The sequence below is a fragment of the Camelus ferus genome, chromosome 8, assembly GCF_009834535.1.
Source record: "Camelus ferus isolate YT-003-E chromosome 8, BCGSAC_Cfer_1.0, whole genome shotgun sequence".
NCBI lineage: Eukaryota > Metazoa > Chordata > Mammalia > Artiodactyla > Camelidae > Camelus > Camelus ferus.
In genome coordinates, this window is record NC_045703.1 from 61043896 (window position 1) to 61061114 (window position 17219).

The 17219-nt window shown below is 39.3% G+C and overlaps 1 protein-coding gene across 2 annotated transcripts in view; it reads right to left on the reverse strand.

The window, feature by feature from the left end:
• Nucleotides 1-17219, reverse strand: part of RMND1 (required for meiotic nuclear division 1 homolog) — a 38484-nt gene that overhangs the window by 8449 nt on the left and 12816 nt on the right. For both annotated transcript variants that reach the window (XR_004322066.1, XM_006185456.3), the window contains exons 4-10: nt 16176-16251; nt 13248-13287; nt 11465-11565; nt 9174-9280; nt 8173-8237; nt 7422-7498; nt 5012-5132 (exon numbers count right to left, since the gene is read on the reverse strand). Coding sequence is in view for 1 of the 2 variants with exons in the window: in XM_006185456.3 (XP_006185518.1) it covers nt 5012-5132; nt 7422-7498; nt 8173-8237; nt 9174-9280; nt 11465-11565; nt 13248-13287; nt 16176-16251 (587 nt within the window). In the remaining variant the exon portion in view is untranslated. The remainder of the gene's footprint in view (nt 1-5011; nt 5133-7421; nt 7499-8172; nt 8238-9173; nt 9281-11464; nt 11566-13247; nt 13288-16175; nt 16252-17219) is intronic.

Consider the following 17219-nt stretch of genomic DNA (forward strand, 5'->3'; position numbering starts at 1 on the left):
AGTGGTTGTACCATCAATTTCTATTCCCACAAGTAATGTACGAAAGTTCCAGCTGCTCCACATCCTTCCTAACACTTGGTATCGTCACTCTTTCTAACCTTAGCCATTTTAATGAGTGTGCAGTGATATCGCATTGTGCTGTTAATTTGCACTTCTCTGATAAGCCATAATGTTGCACATCTTTTTGTGCTCATTTGGCCACTCACCTATTTTGTGAAGTGTCAGCTCAAATCTTTTGCCCATTAAAAAAACTGGGTTGTCTTTTTACTTCTGAGTGGAAGTTCTTTGTGTGCTCTGGACAAGTCCTTTGTCAGGTTGTATACTGAGACTACTTCCTCCCCGCCTGTGATCTGTCTTTTCATTTTCTTAAGAGTGTCTTTCAAAGAGCAGTAGTTTTAGTTTTGATGCAGATTCAACTTATCAAATTCTTTCTCCAAGGTTCTTTTTTTTTTTGTCCTAACAAATCTTTGCCTGCCCCAAGGCCATGAGGCTTCTCTCCTACATATCCTTCCTGAGGTTTTATAATTTTTGCTTTTATATTTAGGTCTCTGATTTATTTAAAAATGGTGTGAAGTAAAGGATAGGGTTCATTTTCCCCCCTACACATGGCTATCCAATTGTTGTAGCGCTATTTGTTGAAAAGATTATCCCTTTGTCATTGAATTAATTTATATTTGTCAAAAATCAATTGCCCATATGTGTGCAGGTCTACTTCTGGGCTCTATTCTGTTCCATTAATGTATATGTCTATTCTTTTACCAATATTCAACTGTCTTGACTACTGTAGCTTGAGTCTTAAAATAAGAAAATAAAACCCCTCCACTTTGTCCTTTTTTCAATTTGCTTTGGCTAGTCCAGGCCCCTTGCATTTCTGTTTTAAAATCAACTTGTTAGATATTAAAAAGCTTGCTGGGATTTTAACTGGGATTTGGCCGAACAGGCCAATTTTCAAGAGAAGTAACATCTTAATAATACTGAGTCTTCTATAAACATGGTCTATGTCTTCATTTATTTAGTTTCGCAGCTGTATCTTTTAGTTTTCAGGGTACACTTAAAAATTTTTATTACTGAGTAATTCAAGTTTTTGATGCTATTGTAAAGGTATTTAAAAATTTCACTTTCCAATTGTTCATTGGTAGATAAAGAAAAACAATTATTTTTTATGTACTGACCTAGCATCTTGCAACCTTGATAAATTCACTTATTAGTTTCAGTAGTTTCTTTGTAGATTCTTTAGGAGAGTCTACATATAAGATCACGTTGTCTGTAAATAAGTCCAGCTTTACCTCGTCCCATGGATTTAAGATCTTGGGGCTATAGCGAGAGCCACCACAAGGGATTGAAGCCTTGTCTGGATGGCATTGCAGAGGGCTTTCTCCACTGGTCTAGGGTACTGGGTCAGCATCGGATTCTCCAACTGCTAGTGCCTCACAGAGGTACAGATGTCAGTCCCTTCATGGAGGGACCCAATCCCAAACTGGCTTTGATACTGGAAGAAGGCGTCCACTCAGCCATATGACAGGTGGGGGGGGGGTGGCAATGAGGGGCTTCGACAGCCCTTTTACTCTCACTGACACCCTTCTCATGTTTGCACTTGATCTTAGCCATGAACAGATGACCGTTTGGTTGTCAAGGTACTGCTCTTCACTGAAGGAGGTGTCCTCAGTCATAGACCTGATGTCAATAATTCCATCTTGAATAGTGAGGACAGACACACGAAAAAGGACACTGTGCAGGTCAAAGATCAGAACATTTCTTTTTGCACCAACCCTGCCTGGGTCAAGAGGCAGGGGCAGTGACAGTGGGCTCACTGACGATTCTGAACAAAGGGAGACTGACAGTGGTAGTGGTGCCTTTGGTGGCCTGAAGCTGGGAATCACAAATGTTGTGGCAGTGTGAGGAGATGGGGGTCACAGTGCTTATGAAGCAGGCTTCTAAAATTCTCTCCACCTTTTTCAAAACCTGAAGTCAGTGGTAGAGAGACTTCTAAGATGCCACCCAAGATTCCCACCTCCAGTGGTCACACCTTGTGTAGTCTCTTCCCCTCGACCGTGGGCTGGGCTGAGTGACTTCTTTTCAACACACAGAATACGGCAAGAGTGACGGATGTCATTCCTGTGAGTAGCTTACAAAAGACTGTGACTCTGCCTCGCTAGCTCTCTCTCCCCTGCTTGCCCACCTGCTCCCCACGATGAAGTGGCTGCCATGTTTGTGAGGGCATCTACAGAAAAGCCTACATGTCGAGGAACTGAGGGAGGCCTCTGCCAAGAGCTCACGAGGAACTAAGGCTTGGCTCCAATGGCCCAGAGGAACTGAATCCTACCCAGCTGATTCCTGGGTGACTTCAGTCTTGTGAAAGAGCCAGAGGACCAGCTAGGCTGCACCTGGATTCCTGACTCACAAATACGGATATAATAAGTGCTATTTTAAGTCACTTAATTCTGGAGCAATTTGTTACACAGCAGAAACTAACTAATACAACCACAGGAGATCCCTCACCTATTCCTCCTCAGCTTTTAGTACACTTCTTTTATATCCCCTGGACCTTCAGCTTGCGAAGACACTCCACAACCGTGGAAGTCCAATGCTTTTCACATCTGGATTGTCAAATCTGTGTCCAGTTAGGCTGTTGATGCACTGAAATTTGATTCTTAAAGTATCACTAATCAATATTTCTGTGTCAGCTAGAAGCAATATAGCTTAGAATGGTCCTCTCTCCTTGACCACTAGTGATGACTTCTACTTTCCCGGGCTGTTTCCGGGAACAGGTGATAACAAGATTAATGACAACTGCAGGAAATTCGATGTGGTTATTCAAAGGAAAGTGTCTGGCTTGGAGAAAAAAACTGTAGGTACCAGAGCTGCCACAGCATTCAATGAGACTTGGTGGATTTTTGAATTTTAAGTTATTTATTTTTGATAGAACCAAGATTGGAAAAAGGAGAGAACACGGAGGTCATTGTATATCAAGAAAAAACACTTGAGCATAACACTTCAGGCATTAAGGGAAATTGGAGGTATCAAAATTAGCAGGAGGGGATGAGAAAAGGCAGTCAGTAGACACTAACATCAAGGTGGATTAGATGTTGGAATTATCTGAGAAGGACTTTAAAGTAACCACCATAAAAATGCTTCAACAAGCAATTGTGAACACACTTGAAACACATGAAATAAAACCCTAAAAACTAAGTCTCAGCAAAGAAATAGAAAGCATGAAGAATCATGGAAATTTTAGAACTGAAAAATACAATAAACAAAATAAAAACTCAATGGGCTCAAGAGCTGAATGAAAGTAACAGAAACAATCAGTGAAACTGAGGCTAGAACGATGGACATTCCCCAATACAAGCAACAGAGAGAAAGCAGACTAGGAAAAAAGTGGACGGAGACTCAAAGGCTTGGTGGCTGATTAAAGATCTGACAGTCAAGTCACAGAAAGAGAGATTTCTCCTCAGAAACCAGCATAGGGGCCAGAGGAAAGCTGCACAGTAATTTTTAGGTGCTGAAGGACAAGAACTGTCAACTCAGAATCCTCTATCTAGTGAAAAAATCCTTCAGGATGACAGGGAAAACTAGGCACTCGCAGATAAAGAAAAACTAAGAGAATGGGCTTCCACAGACTTACCCTAAAAGGATGGCTAAAACACATTCTTCAAACAGAAAGGAAACAATGAAAGAAGAAATCTTGGAACAACATTGGAAAAAAAAAAAAAGAATAAAAATACGGGTAAATATAGTAGAATTTCGTTTTCCTCGAGTCTTCTAAATTATGTTTGATGGCTGAAGCAAAAATTGTAACACCGATGACATTATAACACTCAAAGTGGAGAGTAAAGGGATGTAAAGTGTTGTATGGTTTCTATGCTTGATTTAATCTGGCAAAATGTCAAAACAGGTGGATTGCGGTAAGTTAGGTCTGTGTAATGTAAAACCTAGAGCAACCGCTAAGTATCCATGCAAAGAGAGAAACTCAAAAACAACATAAATTAAAATGGAATCCCCCCAAAATGTCTAAGTAACCCATAAGAAGGCAGGGATTGATACAGGCAAGAACTTGGGTGGATCTCGAGGGTTCTATGTTCACTGGAAGAAGCGCATCTTAAAAGTCACATACTGCACGATTCTATTTGCGTAACGTTCCCCAAATGACAAAATTATAGAGCTGCAGAAGAGATTACTCATTGCCAGGAGTCAGGGTTGGTGGGGGAGGGAGTGGTGTGACTATAAATGGACAGCACAAGGGAGATCTCTGCAGGGACAGAATAGCTCTGTGTCCAGATCTTGTGATCACCTGGATCGACACACGTGATAAAATTTCACCAAACTGCGCACACTTGTACTAATGTCCACTTTGTTTTCTGCTCTCTTTCCCCATGTGGTTTACCTCCATCATGACCACCTCCACTCACTTCTGTTGTTATCTTGGTACAGATGCCTCTGTCCTCAACTTTGCTTCCACACTTCTAAATGGTTTTGTGACCGTTCTAATCAGATGCCTTCTTACTGCTCTACTCTCAACACACCCTAAATCTGGCTCCTCCCCCAACCCCGAACCTCTCTGTAATTTGCTGTCTTTCTACCTGTCACCCACAGGTACACAGTCATCCTTACTCTTCCTTCTCCCTGGCCTCCCAGGACCAACCACTTGATTTGTCTGAAAGGACTGTTTCCTAAATTCATTTCTACTCTCGCTGTCACCAGTAAAGTTCCGGACCCCACGAACTCCTGCTTCAAACTTGATAAGAACTTCCTAACAGACCACTAGGCCTCCAGACTCTTACCAATCTTATCCAGTCTGTAGAGCAAATATCAGATTATCTTTTAATGCAAAAGTTGAAGACTGTACACAGGAAAACAAGAAGGGGAAATCTAGAGATCTGAATAGAAGTCAAACAAGATACTTCTCTAAAAGCAGTTGAACACATTAACTTAATTGAAAATTTCTCTTCACATAGTCATACAACTTATGGGTGACACTGTGTCTTTCTCAGTATAAGTGCAAAATACATACCTTAACTCTACGAGTAATGCTGAGGAACCGACAAGTTTTATCATAAAGTTCTTCCAGGTTTTCTCTGTCCCAGTAGAAATCAGGAGTGATCAAGAAGTCTGACCTCAAGTTTATATGGTGTCTTAAAAAAAGGAAAATTAGAACTTTTTAGTTTTTTACTTGAATTAAGAAATCACGGTCTCTATTTTATTTCGTATTTACATGGTACTTTGTGAAAATATTTTTTAATGCTGATTCTTTTACTTCTGAGGAACATGTAAATTAAAAAATTTCAAATTTGCAACCAATTAATCCAATCTTTATATTAACATTTATGAAGTACATAGGGAAAAAAACACCTGATTAAAAATTCTCTAAGCTTGCTTGTTTCATTAAAATTTGTTACTATATATATATATTTGGTGGATAATCACATGGCTCAAAAATAAAAAAGGATAGAAAAAAGTAAAAATTGACCAATCTTACCCCTGTTCTTGTCCCCATCTTTCTTATGGGTAACCAGTTTGTTTCCTTTGTATCCTGCCAGTGTATGAGCAACATTGGACAAGCAAATACACACACACACACACACACACACACACACTTCCTCTAAATTTCCCCCTTTTTAACATATGAGGCCTGAGTTTGCTTTTAAATGAAAATTTAAGTTGTAGAAGTAACACATAAATAGCTGTTCACCATAAAAAATAAAAACCCTAGAGAAGAATTCAGAAAACAGTGGTCAGACCTCTCACCCTAACACACAACTGAAATCCTTTAGGCCCTGCAAACACCCTGCTGTGACCTCCCAGATCTGCGTCTATGCATATACATGTGTGTGTACGTGCCTGCGCACGTGTGTGTGCCCACGTGCGTGTCTGGTAGTACGCACACACATCAAGACAAAGATGAACACTTTTGTTTGTTTACACAAGTGGGATCATACCTTGTACAATTTGTGACTTAACTTCTAACCTAGAATAACCTGCCACATTTCTACTTCTTTTTCTCTTCACAGATTCACCATATTCCTTTTAATAACACATAAGCACTCTTATTGTAAAGAGAAGAAAAATTAGGATAAGAACAGGAAGACTGTATAGGAACTATTCACAAACCTAAGTAGATTTGGTCCTAACTTCCGCTATTTTTTTTTTTTTTGGTGGAGGGGAGTAATTAGGTTTGTTTATTTATTTGTTTTTCAGAGGAGGTACTGGGGATTGAACCCAGGACCTCATGCATGCTAAGCATGTGCTTTACTACTTGAGCTACATCCTCCCCCCAACTTCTGCATTTTGACATTATAATTAGCTATATCAAATTCTGCTCGCATCACCAGGAGAAGTGGAGAGGAGTCTCTCTATGCCACTTCTTAGAGAGCTCAAGGCTTCAGATGTGCTGCGGGATGCTCCTGACGCATGGGGTTTTATTTTTGTCGGCGCCCTGAGTTAGGGGCCCTGAGCTCTGAGAAAGGCACAGGTGATGAAACAATGGACCACTTCCCTCCAGGCCAAGCATGTACAGAGAGCGCAGAAAAACCACTCCCAGCTAAACTGTTCCCAGTGAATGCCAGTGACTCATCCCACACAGCACAAGGGATGAAACACCGAGAATGCCGCCTAGTGAGAACAGCAGCAAGATTCACCACGATTTACTTCATAAATGCTCAGAAAATTACAAGAATAAAATAGACTGGAGAACTTAATTGATTTAACTTAATTTTAAATGAATCATATGTCATCAATTTTAAGACACCGATCTTCCCATTTTACCATCTTTGAAAATGGGAGACATCTTTAAAATTGACGACGTTGCACAGGTGGCAGTGGTGACTCAGCTGTCATTGACTTAGACAATTTATTTCCCTTACGCTTTCCTTTTTATGCGTGGCCAAGAGGGAATGGGGTAAAACTGACATCCAGGTAAGACTGAAAGAGCTACTTCAGTAAGTGCAAAATTAAAATTCTCTGATAAAAAAGCACTGTCTCGTACATTAGTTGGCAGCATTTTTACTCTCCCGTGGCATCTTACGGTGTCCCAGGGTCAATGAAATGTGTGCATAACTTTTCCATAGCAATTAGGTCTATTTAGCATTACAATGCAGTGATACTCTTTCACTGTGAATTCCCATTGTCCAAATTCCAGAATACGTCTTTCCATCTTCAAAGAACATCTACTACATTCCCTGATGCAGGTTTAATGTAGGTTAACTGCGGTCTCTTTTGCACATGCAGAATTTCTTCCAGGGTAGTCCTAACATAGCCCAGCTGCTCCTGGTGGGCAGGAGTTCTCCATGCTTATAACGAATGAAATAAAAATAGCTGCAATTCCCATAAAAATATGAAAGTCTGCTCTTTACCACAGAGCTACAGGAATATTTTCTAGAGATTGTTAAACATTTGAAATATTTTATTTACAGAGAAAATTTTACCTTAGGGCAAAGAGTTCACCCATTTTCTGCATAACTTCTTCATGAGAGAGTTTCACTTTCTTCCCAGCTTTTAAAGCCTATTTGGGAGGGGGAAAAATAGATACAAACATACACACATTTCCCTTCCCACTAGCCTTTTCTATGGTATAAACTCCTAATCTCTTATTGAAAAACCAGGCCCTCTTTCCCCAAGTGTAGTTATTCTTTCACAGTAAAAACACAGTAAAGTTAATTACAGTAAACATGATTTTTAATGTTTTTTGAAATTCTGATGTAACTATATATGCATTTTTTCATGCCACTGTTTTCCTCATAATTTGTCAGAATGCTTTTTATTTTATTTATTTTTTTGGAGCAGAGAAAGGTTTATTGCAAAGGCCAAGCAAGAACAGGCGGCTTGTGCTCAAAAACCTGAACACCTCAAAACACTTGCTAATTAAGAAAATTAGTCACAATTTCCTTCTTTAGAGAGGAAACATTTCATTTTTTTCCCCTTCTATTCAGTTACCTTAAAAATATTATACCATTAGAGGAAAGCAATTTGAATTTTATGTTTTAAAAGGCTTCTTGTTTCATCATTTTATATGTACCTAGAGGTTCTTTTGTTTGTTTGTTGAAATTCAGTGTAGCTTTCCTAGTGTTTATTATTACTTTATTATACTCCTAAATACATCATTATATAGCGGGAAATTTGTGTTTTTCCCCAACAGAACTCAATTCTTGAAAATAAGCGTAAAATTGGCATAATTACCTCTGGAATCGACTGAATAGATTCAACAAATTTATCCAGTGATGCTTCCCAGATAGCCAGTTTCACTGGGGAAAAAAATGAACAATGAAACATTTCATTACCATCACATTCATGTTTCTATAAAATGCAAAATTGCACAGAGCCTTCATTGCCATTTCAATAATAGTTTAAGGAGCAAATGTGCAAAAAATTTGAAACTGAAATTTAAGAATAATTATTATTATTAAAGACAGCACTAAGTAGAGACAGAAGAAACTGAGTCAATTTCCAAGCTCTGCTGGTGGACCAAAGCTGCATCGGGCTGAGTCCTTGATTTTCTAATACTGCATCTCAGAAACCCAGAGGATAAGCTACATCCTGGAACTAAGGGTGGCTCTGTAGGTGGGGCAGGAGTCAGGCTCTCTCCATCTTCCCTTACACTACTCTGGGCTGTGGGTACAGCTCAGAAGTCCCACAGCCTCCAAGAGTGGTACGCATAGGCTGGAGCAACAGCAGCCTAGTGTACACAGGTGGCAGGAACATTTCCTAGAGAACTTCTATGGTTTTATTCAGGTGCATGGATCTTTCTGAAAAAACTTAGAGCCATTGTGACTCTCTGTCCCATTCCTGTGAAAAAACCAGAGTATGTTTCCCTACACAGAGGCCTGTGCCCAATCACACAAGGCTGGGCTTTCTCCACCTGGATTAGGGACAACCTAAGACTAACAATCTCAGGGAGAAGGGGAGAGGACAAAGGCAGTGATAATAATAATAATAATAATATAAAAATATTTCTGAAGAGGTAAGCTTTATCAGTACAACTAATAAGGAATGAGTTAAGTAAAGCATGGACACCATATTTTATACTCTATACTATATATATTTTTTCTTTTGGAGGAAAAAAAAAGGAAAAGGCTTTGCTGAGTATTCTGTGAAAAACACCATAATCTTTACTAAATACGTAAACATCCCTTGATCAAATGAAGACTATGTAATAACTTCTCTGACAAGTAATAACTTACCTGAAAGGCAAAGAGCATTTGAGAAAGCAAATTTCTCTAGAATGGCGTCATCTAAATCTAGCTCTGAATTTAACCAGATTTCCCCTCTGTGAAGTTTTGACTGCCCCCTGAGAAAAGAGGGAAAAAAAAGTATTTTCTAAGTCTTAAGAAGGACTTTAATTTTTTCTTTTGAAAAAGTCACCTTATAATCTTTCTAGAGGTCATTTTGACAATTTGTATCAAGAGTCTTAATAAATTTTCTTATATTCTATGATCCAACTAATTCCACATCTAGGAATTTACCTTAAGGAAATAATCAAAGGTGCAAAGAAGATTTATGTACAAAAAACTTTTTATGGTCAAGTGTTTAACAGTACGAAATCAGGAAAGAAACTAAACATTCAACAGAATGGTTCCTTTACAAGTGGGGATTCCTTATAACAAAAATGAACAGGCATGTTTTGAAAGGATATTTAGAAGAAAAGGGAAAATGATTACAGTAAATTGCTAAGTGAAAAAAATGCTGAATGACGTGATGGGGAGGGAGTCAGGGCAGCTGTGAAAACCTAAGATGTACACAGAGAGCACCCTGGAATGACCCGGGGGTGGGGACAGGGAGGGAATGGGGGAGAGAAACACCAAAAGCAAACAGGAAAAGTGGAAGGTAAACCTTCATGAGAGACGCAGACAGGAAGAGATGGACAGAGGGAGGTGGACAAGGCAGTCCACGGGAAGGCGGAGAGGCAGAGCCTGCTCTGACTGCCTCAGGTGGAGGGAAACAGAGAAGATAGAAAGAGGGCAGAGTGAACACGATGCTTCACGAAGGAGCAGAGAACTAGGTGAGGCTGCAGAGACCTGGGGTCACAGGTGGGACTCACCCAGCCCCTCATCTGGTGGCCCCGAGGGTGGTCTTTTTGATGAAACCAAATTGCTGACTCCGAGATCCAAAGAGTCAAGGACTTTCCTCCTCCAGACTATAAGGTGCTGAGTGTGTGTCTGTGTCTGTATGCTTGTCTGTGTGTGTCTGCATGTCTCTGCGTGTATCTGTCTGTGTGTGTCTGCACGCGTATCTGTGTGTGTGTCTGCCTCTGTGTGTGTCTGAGTGTGTCTGTGTCTGCATGCGTGTCTGTGTGTGTGTCTGTGTCTGTGTGTGTGTCTGCATGAGTGTCTGTGTGTCTGCATGTCTGCGTGTGTTTGTGTCTGTCTGTGTCTGCATGCATGTCTGTGTGTGTGTGTGTGTCTGCATGTGTCTATGTGTCTGAGTGTGTGTCTGTGGGTGGGTGCAGGACAGTGCCTAGTAAGCCGTGGCTGGATCTGGGAGTACAGGAGGGGAATTCATGGCAACCATAACCACAAAGCTGAGTTCTTAACACTGAATATAATGAATAAAACGAATAAAATTCTCTTGGCTCTGCATTTGTTGTGTCCCAGGCTCACAGCATCACTTTCGCCTTCACCCACCATGGGCCCGGGTCCTCACTCGCGAGTCAGGTGCCTAACATCTTTGAACCTCACCTGAAAGCTGGCTGGCTACAATCCCAGGGGTTTCGTAAGGAGTAAACGAAATGATGCAGGAAAGCACGCGGAACGGTGCCTGGCACGAGGTGAGCAGCTCCTCCGCGCTGGGCCATCATTCCTTAGCTCTTCTCCCATCCGGTCTTTCTACAGCTGGGGTCTCTTCCAAATTTCTCTAAAGCTCAGCTTCCGTCACTTCCTTTCTCAACACAAAGACTTTTTTCCCCACATTCCACTAGACAGGTAACTTAAGGAGGAGAAAGACCTTTCCGCCCTGACCATTCTGCCTTCTCTCTCGGCCCTGATGTCCTCCCTCTCGCCTGTGCTCTTGCTGAGACAGGTGTGTGGCCCACCCACAGATTTTACCTGGGAGCAAACTTCCTGCAGGCACCTAATTCTACAAGTGGTTCTCTTAGATCACCCCCACGTTATACTTTATACTTTTTACACTCAAACTCAATAGAAAAGAACGCAAAAAGGATTTACTGAAGAGGAGACTTTACCGGAATCATCTAACAGGTTCACTCTGATGAAGGCACGCTACCTGACTGATCTTGGCCGCCTGGGAAACTTCCCATTTTGGGGTTAGACCTACTTGTTTTAATTTATCGGTAGACTGACAAGTTAAAAAATAATATCTACCTACTACTATTTATCATATTATTTTGGCTCTGTCTTTGTACCCATAACTTATTCCTTAAAATTACTCTGCAAATTTGCAAGTAACTTATCTCCTCTACTGCTTTAGCTAGCTATTCCAAGTGCCCTTTTCATAAATTCAGTAAAACGTTGCTTACTCTATTTTTGTGTAGTTAAGCTCTTCATTTTCCCAGTGTACCAGTGCAATTTCATAAGGCTGAATTTCATGTTTTTCTAGAAGTTGCATCACATGCTTCATCTAGAAGAAAAGGAAGATTAACCTGAAATTACACTTGACTCCCTCGTACAGAAGAATGTTACGGAGTTAATGCTTATAACATTTTAAAATTACATTTGATGACATTTCTTCGGTTCTTTAGGTTTTAAGGGAAAGCAAATTCATGTTGACACTAAACTAATCGGAATGATATATTCCTTTGCTTTTACATTTGGAATACAAAGATGGGCTTAAAGAGGAAAACAGAAATTATCATTATCCCACAACCCAAAGAAAACCACTAGTAACATTATGGTGTGTATTCTTCAAATCTTCAAAGAAATGTTTTTCATATTCTTGTAAAAATTTAAACAATGGAGAGGTGTAAATCTCTCTGTTCTCCTGAATTCCTAATCCCCAAGGTGACCATCATTAAACTTAGTGCATATCCTTCCAGACTTTTCCCTCAGGTGTCAGTGTATGTACACTTAGTTTGCTTTGTATATAAATGGGACCATATTGTGCATGAAAACATTTTCAGTGCTGTTCTCCTCAATGGGGGAAACATAACTGATTTACTATCCTAGGTGTGCATCCGTGGAGGCTTTTTTCCACTCTTCACTATTACAATATTTCAATGTACCATTTGTATGTGTCTATCTTCAGGGCCTTATGGGAATATTTCTTTAGGATTTGCTAGACCAAAGGACATGCACACTTGTAACGCTGGTAAATGTTGCTAAGAAGCTCTCCGAAACAGTTTTTCCAGTTTTAGAATCCAAACATCTATGAGAGCATTTTACACTGGGTATTGTTAGTCTTTTATATCTTTGCAACTTCAAATAGCCAATTTGTATGACATTTTTCTTACATTTATTGATCATTTCCATTTCCTTTTCTCCAGGACACTGCTCCCCAGTCTCCCTCCCCCAGCCCCAATACGTGTGCGTATATTTTAGTAAAACTGGGACTGTATGAGGCATGTTTTTTAAACAGCTTTGGCATTACACTGGTTACATCTTGTAAGATGCTTTTTAAACTTAATTGTATCATATACACAGGCAGTTTCCCACAGATAGATTTTTTTTCACATGATTTTCAAGAGTTATAGTATATTCTACCCTATGGATGTATTTAACAAACTGCCTATTATTATATGTTTTGGTTATTTCTCATTTTTGTTATTATAAATAATGTGCTGATGAACGTTTCTGGACATCATTCATCATGCATAACTGTGATTATTCCCTTTGGATAACTTTCTAGATGTAAAATTGCCGAGTTAAATACAAAACTTTGATGTGTGTTACCAAACTGTTTCTAAAAAAGTTGCATTAAACAAATCCTGATTGGGATATTGAAGAAATTATTTCCAGTGAATGAAAGTTCTAGGAAACTTGATGTGAAATAAGACTCAGTGCAGCCAGCTTCCAGGGAACCGTGTGTACCTTATTCATTTCGTAGGTTATCACATAAAAAGTACACTTCCTTCTGTCTGCGGTGTAGCTAGGACTGTTCTAATTCTCCACAAATCAGTGGAGCCAAAAAGACAATTTTGGAAGATGATACTGCTAAGATTACTATCACATAATGCAGGGCAAATAAACTGAGGGTTATCTGTTGATATATTCTCTAATTGCTCAGATTATTGAGTGCTAATTAACAATTAATTACTCTCAGAAAACTAAATTTTAATACTGTCACACTTTATTCATTTTACTTACAGTTTTGTCTTTCACATTCCAGAACACAGCAGCTCCTTCCCTGATTTAAAAGAATAAACTAAGTTAAAGGCAGAATACATTCTTTAGGTCCATACACAAAGCCATGCTTAGGATAATTCTAGAATGTATCTAGAATGCCAGTTTTTTTTTAAAAATGATTTTTTATTGATTTGACATTATAGCCCCTAGATGGATACGTTAAACGAAAGCTTTTTTTTTTTTTTAACTTCTGATAAAAAAATCTGACCTCTCAAAAATTCATGGATTTCTCATGTGGTTGGCAGAAAAAATAACTATTACTGTAATAGTACATAACTTCATGTGTCTAGACTGTTTCATACCTGGTTCAATTTTGATGTACAGAAATCAGAATAAGGAAATTTCTGAGATCCATCTTACTCTTATTAGGCAGATTCTGCTACAGGGAAAGAATAAAGGATCGTGCTTCTAACAGCGGCAGAAAAAAAGAGACTGAGATAAATGAAAGCCTCAGAAGGCTAAAGGCACCTATGGAGTCACGCCACCATCCTTACAGTGCTCAGCAGACCTGCAATGAAGCCACAGAAGGCCCTCTCAATCCAATTCTGCCTGAGACAGAATTTAATGTCTAAAAACTATAAATAAACTTATTTTGACTTTTGAAGTTTGACAAGTTGAGCTGTTTTAGGTAGCAGATAAAAAAGAAAAAAAAGGAGTTACATCTCTGGGTTACTGCACCAGAGGAAAGAAGGGTGGAAACGAAAGAAAGGTTAAAAACATACGATGTTCCCATATCATTCTTCAAACATTCTCAAGCACTGTGCTTAATATGTGTGTGGGTATGGGCTTAAAGATGAGTATGGCCTGGATCCTTTGCTCAGGGAACTCCCAACCCAGAAGAGACTGATACACAGACCACCAATTACAATAGTGCAGTCAACGCTGTAACAGAGATATGCAGAATATATGTGGACATACATGGGAGGGACACAGTTCCTAAGAACTAGCAGAGCCAAATGAGAAAACAAGAGGAGGAAACATAGCAGAGGAAGCACCCGGGCTCAGGGAGAAGGCGTGAAGGAGCAGGTGACGTCCCAGAATAAAGAGCTAGTGGTGTGAATGGTTGTGGGTGAGGGTGTGGCGGGCAATCAGGTCAGAGGCAGGGAGGAGCCAACTCCTGAAGGAACTTTGTGCTGTGATAAGGAGTTTGGTCAAATTCCATACAATTTTAAGCAGGACAGTGTGGTGATCAGAACTACCTACTGAAAAATTATCCTGCCTACAACAGACAAACAGACTGGTGGTGGGGTAAGGAGACAGGCGGGGAGACCAGGTACTGAACTGTTGTTGCCAAAGGCCAGGGTAGGGTCTCAGGATACGGATTTGAGAGGTCACAGGAACTGTGCAGGATGGCGTACAAGCCACGTGTGGGTACTGAGCACTTGAAACATGCCTGGTCCAAACTGAGAGATGCTCTAAGTGTAAAACATACACTGGGTTTCAAAGACTTATTATGAAAAGGAGAATATAAAATCTCATTACTTGTTGACTGATTATATGTTGAAATGATAGTAGTTTAGATAAGTTGGGTTAAACAAAATACACCAGTAAAATTAATTTCAGGCCATATATGATGTTATTAGGTGGTTAAAAATTAAGTTCATCTAATTTTTTCAATTAAAAATGTGGCTATTAGAACATGTGTCATTACATATGAGGCCTGCATTTGTGGCCTGCACTGTGTCTCTACTAGGTAGCTCTGATCTAGAGGACCTCAGAAATCCAAATTCCTCACTTGAGTCTAAGGGATGCCCTTTCACTTGGACTAAATAACTCTTGGTTATGACAAAGGAAGGAGAGGCACCAACAGGAACAAAAGACAGGGCTTCCAGTTTCCATCAACTGTAAGAACTCAGACCACAGAAACATCATCAAAGTTTAGATTTGTGTAGATGTTCCATGTATTTCTGTTCTGCCACTTATTAGTCCCCTGACTGTGGGTAATTCACTAAATCTCTCTGACCCTTGGTTTCATCAGCTGCAACATGGGAATAAAAGGTCCTCCTCACATGTCGTGAGGATAGTATGAGATTATTTGAAGTGGTTTCTGTTATCTTTATCATGCCCTCTTAGCTACTCTGGAGTATTTGGTATTAAAACAACCTTTAAACAAAAGGATTAGTAAGTGTATGTGTGTCACGGTCCCAGTCTAAATTCCTTTGGGAGGTAAGGTGGTCTAAAACTTGAGCTGAAGAGCTCCGGAGGGAGAAGACAGAAAAGGAAGAAAATGAAAAGGGAGAAAAGACAGCAGGGCAGGTAGCATGCACCTGATCAGGGGCACTGAAGCTGGATGGGAAACAGGATATTTACACATTCTTAGTAAATTAAAATCCAGATTTCCAAATGATGAAAAGCACCTGCCAAGTTACTCGAGTGGGCCTCTGTTAATGATCTCAGTCCAGGCCTCCTTCAGCCTCTTGCTCTCAGGAAGGCTGGAAGTTGGGGAATTCCACTTGGCTCCCTAAATCCCTGCATCCTGCAGGGTCCCATTATTTCCACAGTGCTTCCTGACCTTAGCTTTGTCCAATGCTCTTGTTTTATAACATGTTAAGTGCACCCTTTACCTCACGAATTAGGAATGGTGTAAATGACTTGCATAGCTGATATAAAAATGACAATAATGCTTAAAGTTAATTTAGAACAAAATGAATAAAAAATCCCTAATCTTTTCCCTAGGGGGAAAAACATTCTTTATTTTATAAGAGGATTTACTAGAAGATGCCTAAAACTGACAAACTCTCCTAGATCAAATAAGAATCAAAGGATATATCTAAATCACAAATAAATTTTGAACACATTTACTATTAAGAGCCGAGGTATACCTGCACCTTTAAGGACCACATTACCTCACTGCAGCCCATCTCTTGGAGGGGTTGTTTCTTGTCTTACCTGAAGAAGAATATTGTTCCAGGATCTCCTTCTTTCGCAGAATTTTCCACACCCACCACCAAAATATTTGCCGCATCTGTGATAAGTGAGCAAAAAGCTATGTCACAAGGTGATTTAAGAGTCACCTATAAACTTTTAACCAAAGGTACTTATGATCATTTCTTTATATACCATGAAGTGCTCTATAACACACTGTCCATTTTTCTAAGGTTTCTGTAAGTATTTAAGGTATGAAAATGACAAGACCATAAGAAACTACTTCAACAAAATATTCAACAACCTGTGACATTATTAGTGCAATTTAAAACTTATTCATACCCTTTTTGATTCAATAATCATGAGTTCAGTTAATACTTATTAGTCTTAGTTTCAATACAACTAAGGTTCAAGAATTATACTCCTTTCTATATAATTAATTTAAAATAAAATTTGAAAAGCCATTAATATATCCTCTTCCTTTGAATACCATTTTATTAACAATATAATTTTAATATTCTCAAACTGCTCATTCCACTGAATTTTAAATATTTTGTAAAAGTGTGGAAAATAGAAAACATACAGAAACAAAGATCCTGACCATGGTCGTCACTAGTAACTAAATATTTTGACATTTAAATATTAAATATATAAATACACAAATATTCACCAATAAGTAGTTACTTTGTATATTAGTGTAATATTTATTATAAGCATATAAGTATTCTATAATGTAAATTATAAATAACATATGTTAGTATATCAATTAATAAATATACTAATATTAATATGTAAAATTTTATATAACATCTTAACCTAAAATTTGGATCCTCAAAGCTTCAGATAGAGGTTGCGGAACAGGGGACTCAGATAGAGATCAAATCCTAAACTCCCTTTCTTTGGTGAATGCAAACTTCCTTAAGTACTACATCCTATGGAGGGCAAGGTTCACCCAGAGAGCTGGGACAGCACAAATGAAATGGGAAAGACCCGGACAATGAGAATGGTACAGGAAGCCCTCAGGTGTGCCGTGCACGGCGCCACCCGCTGACAGCCTCTGGAATCAGC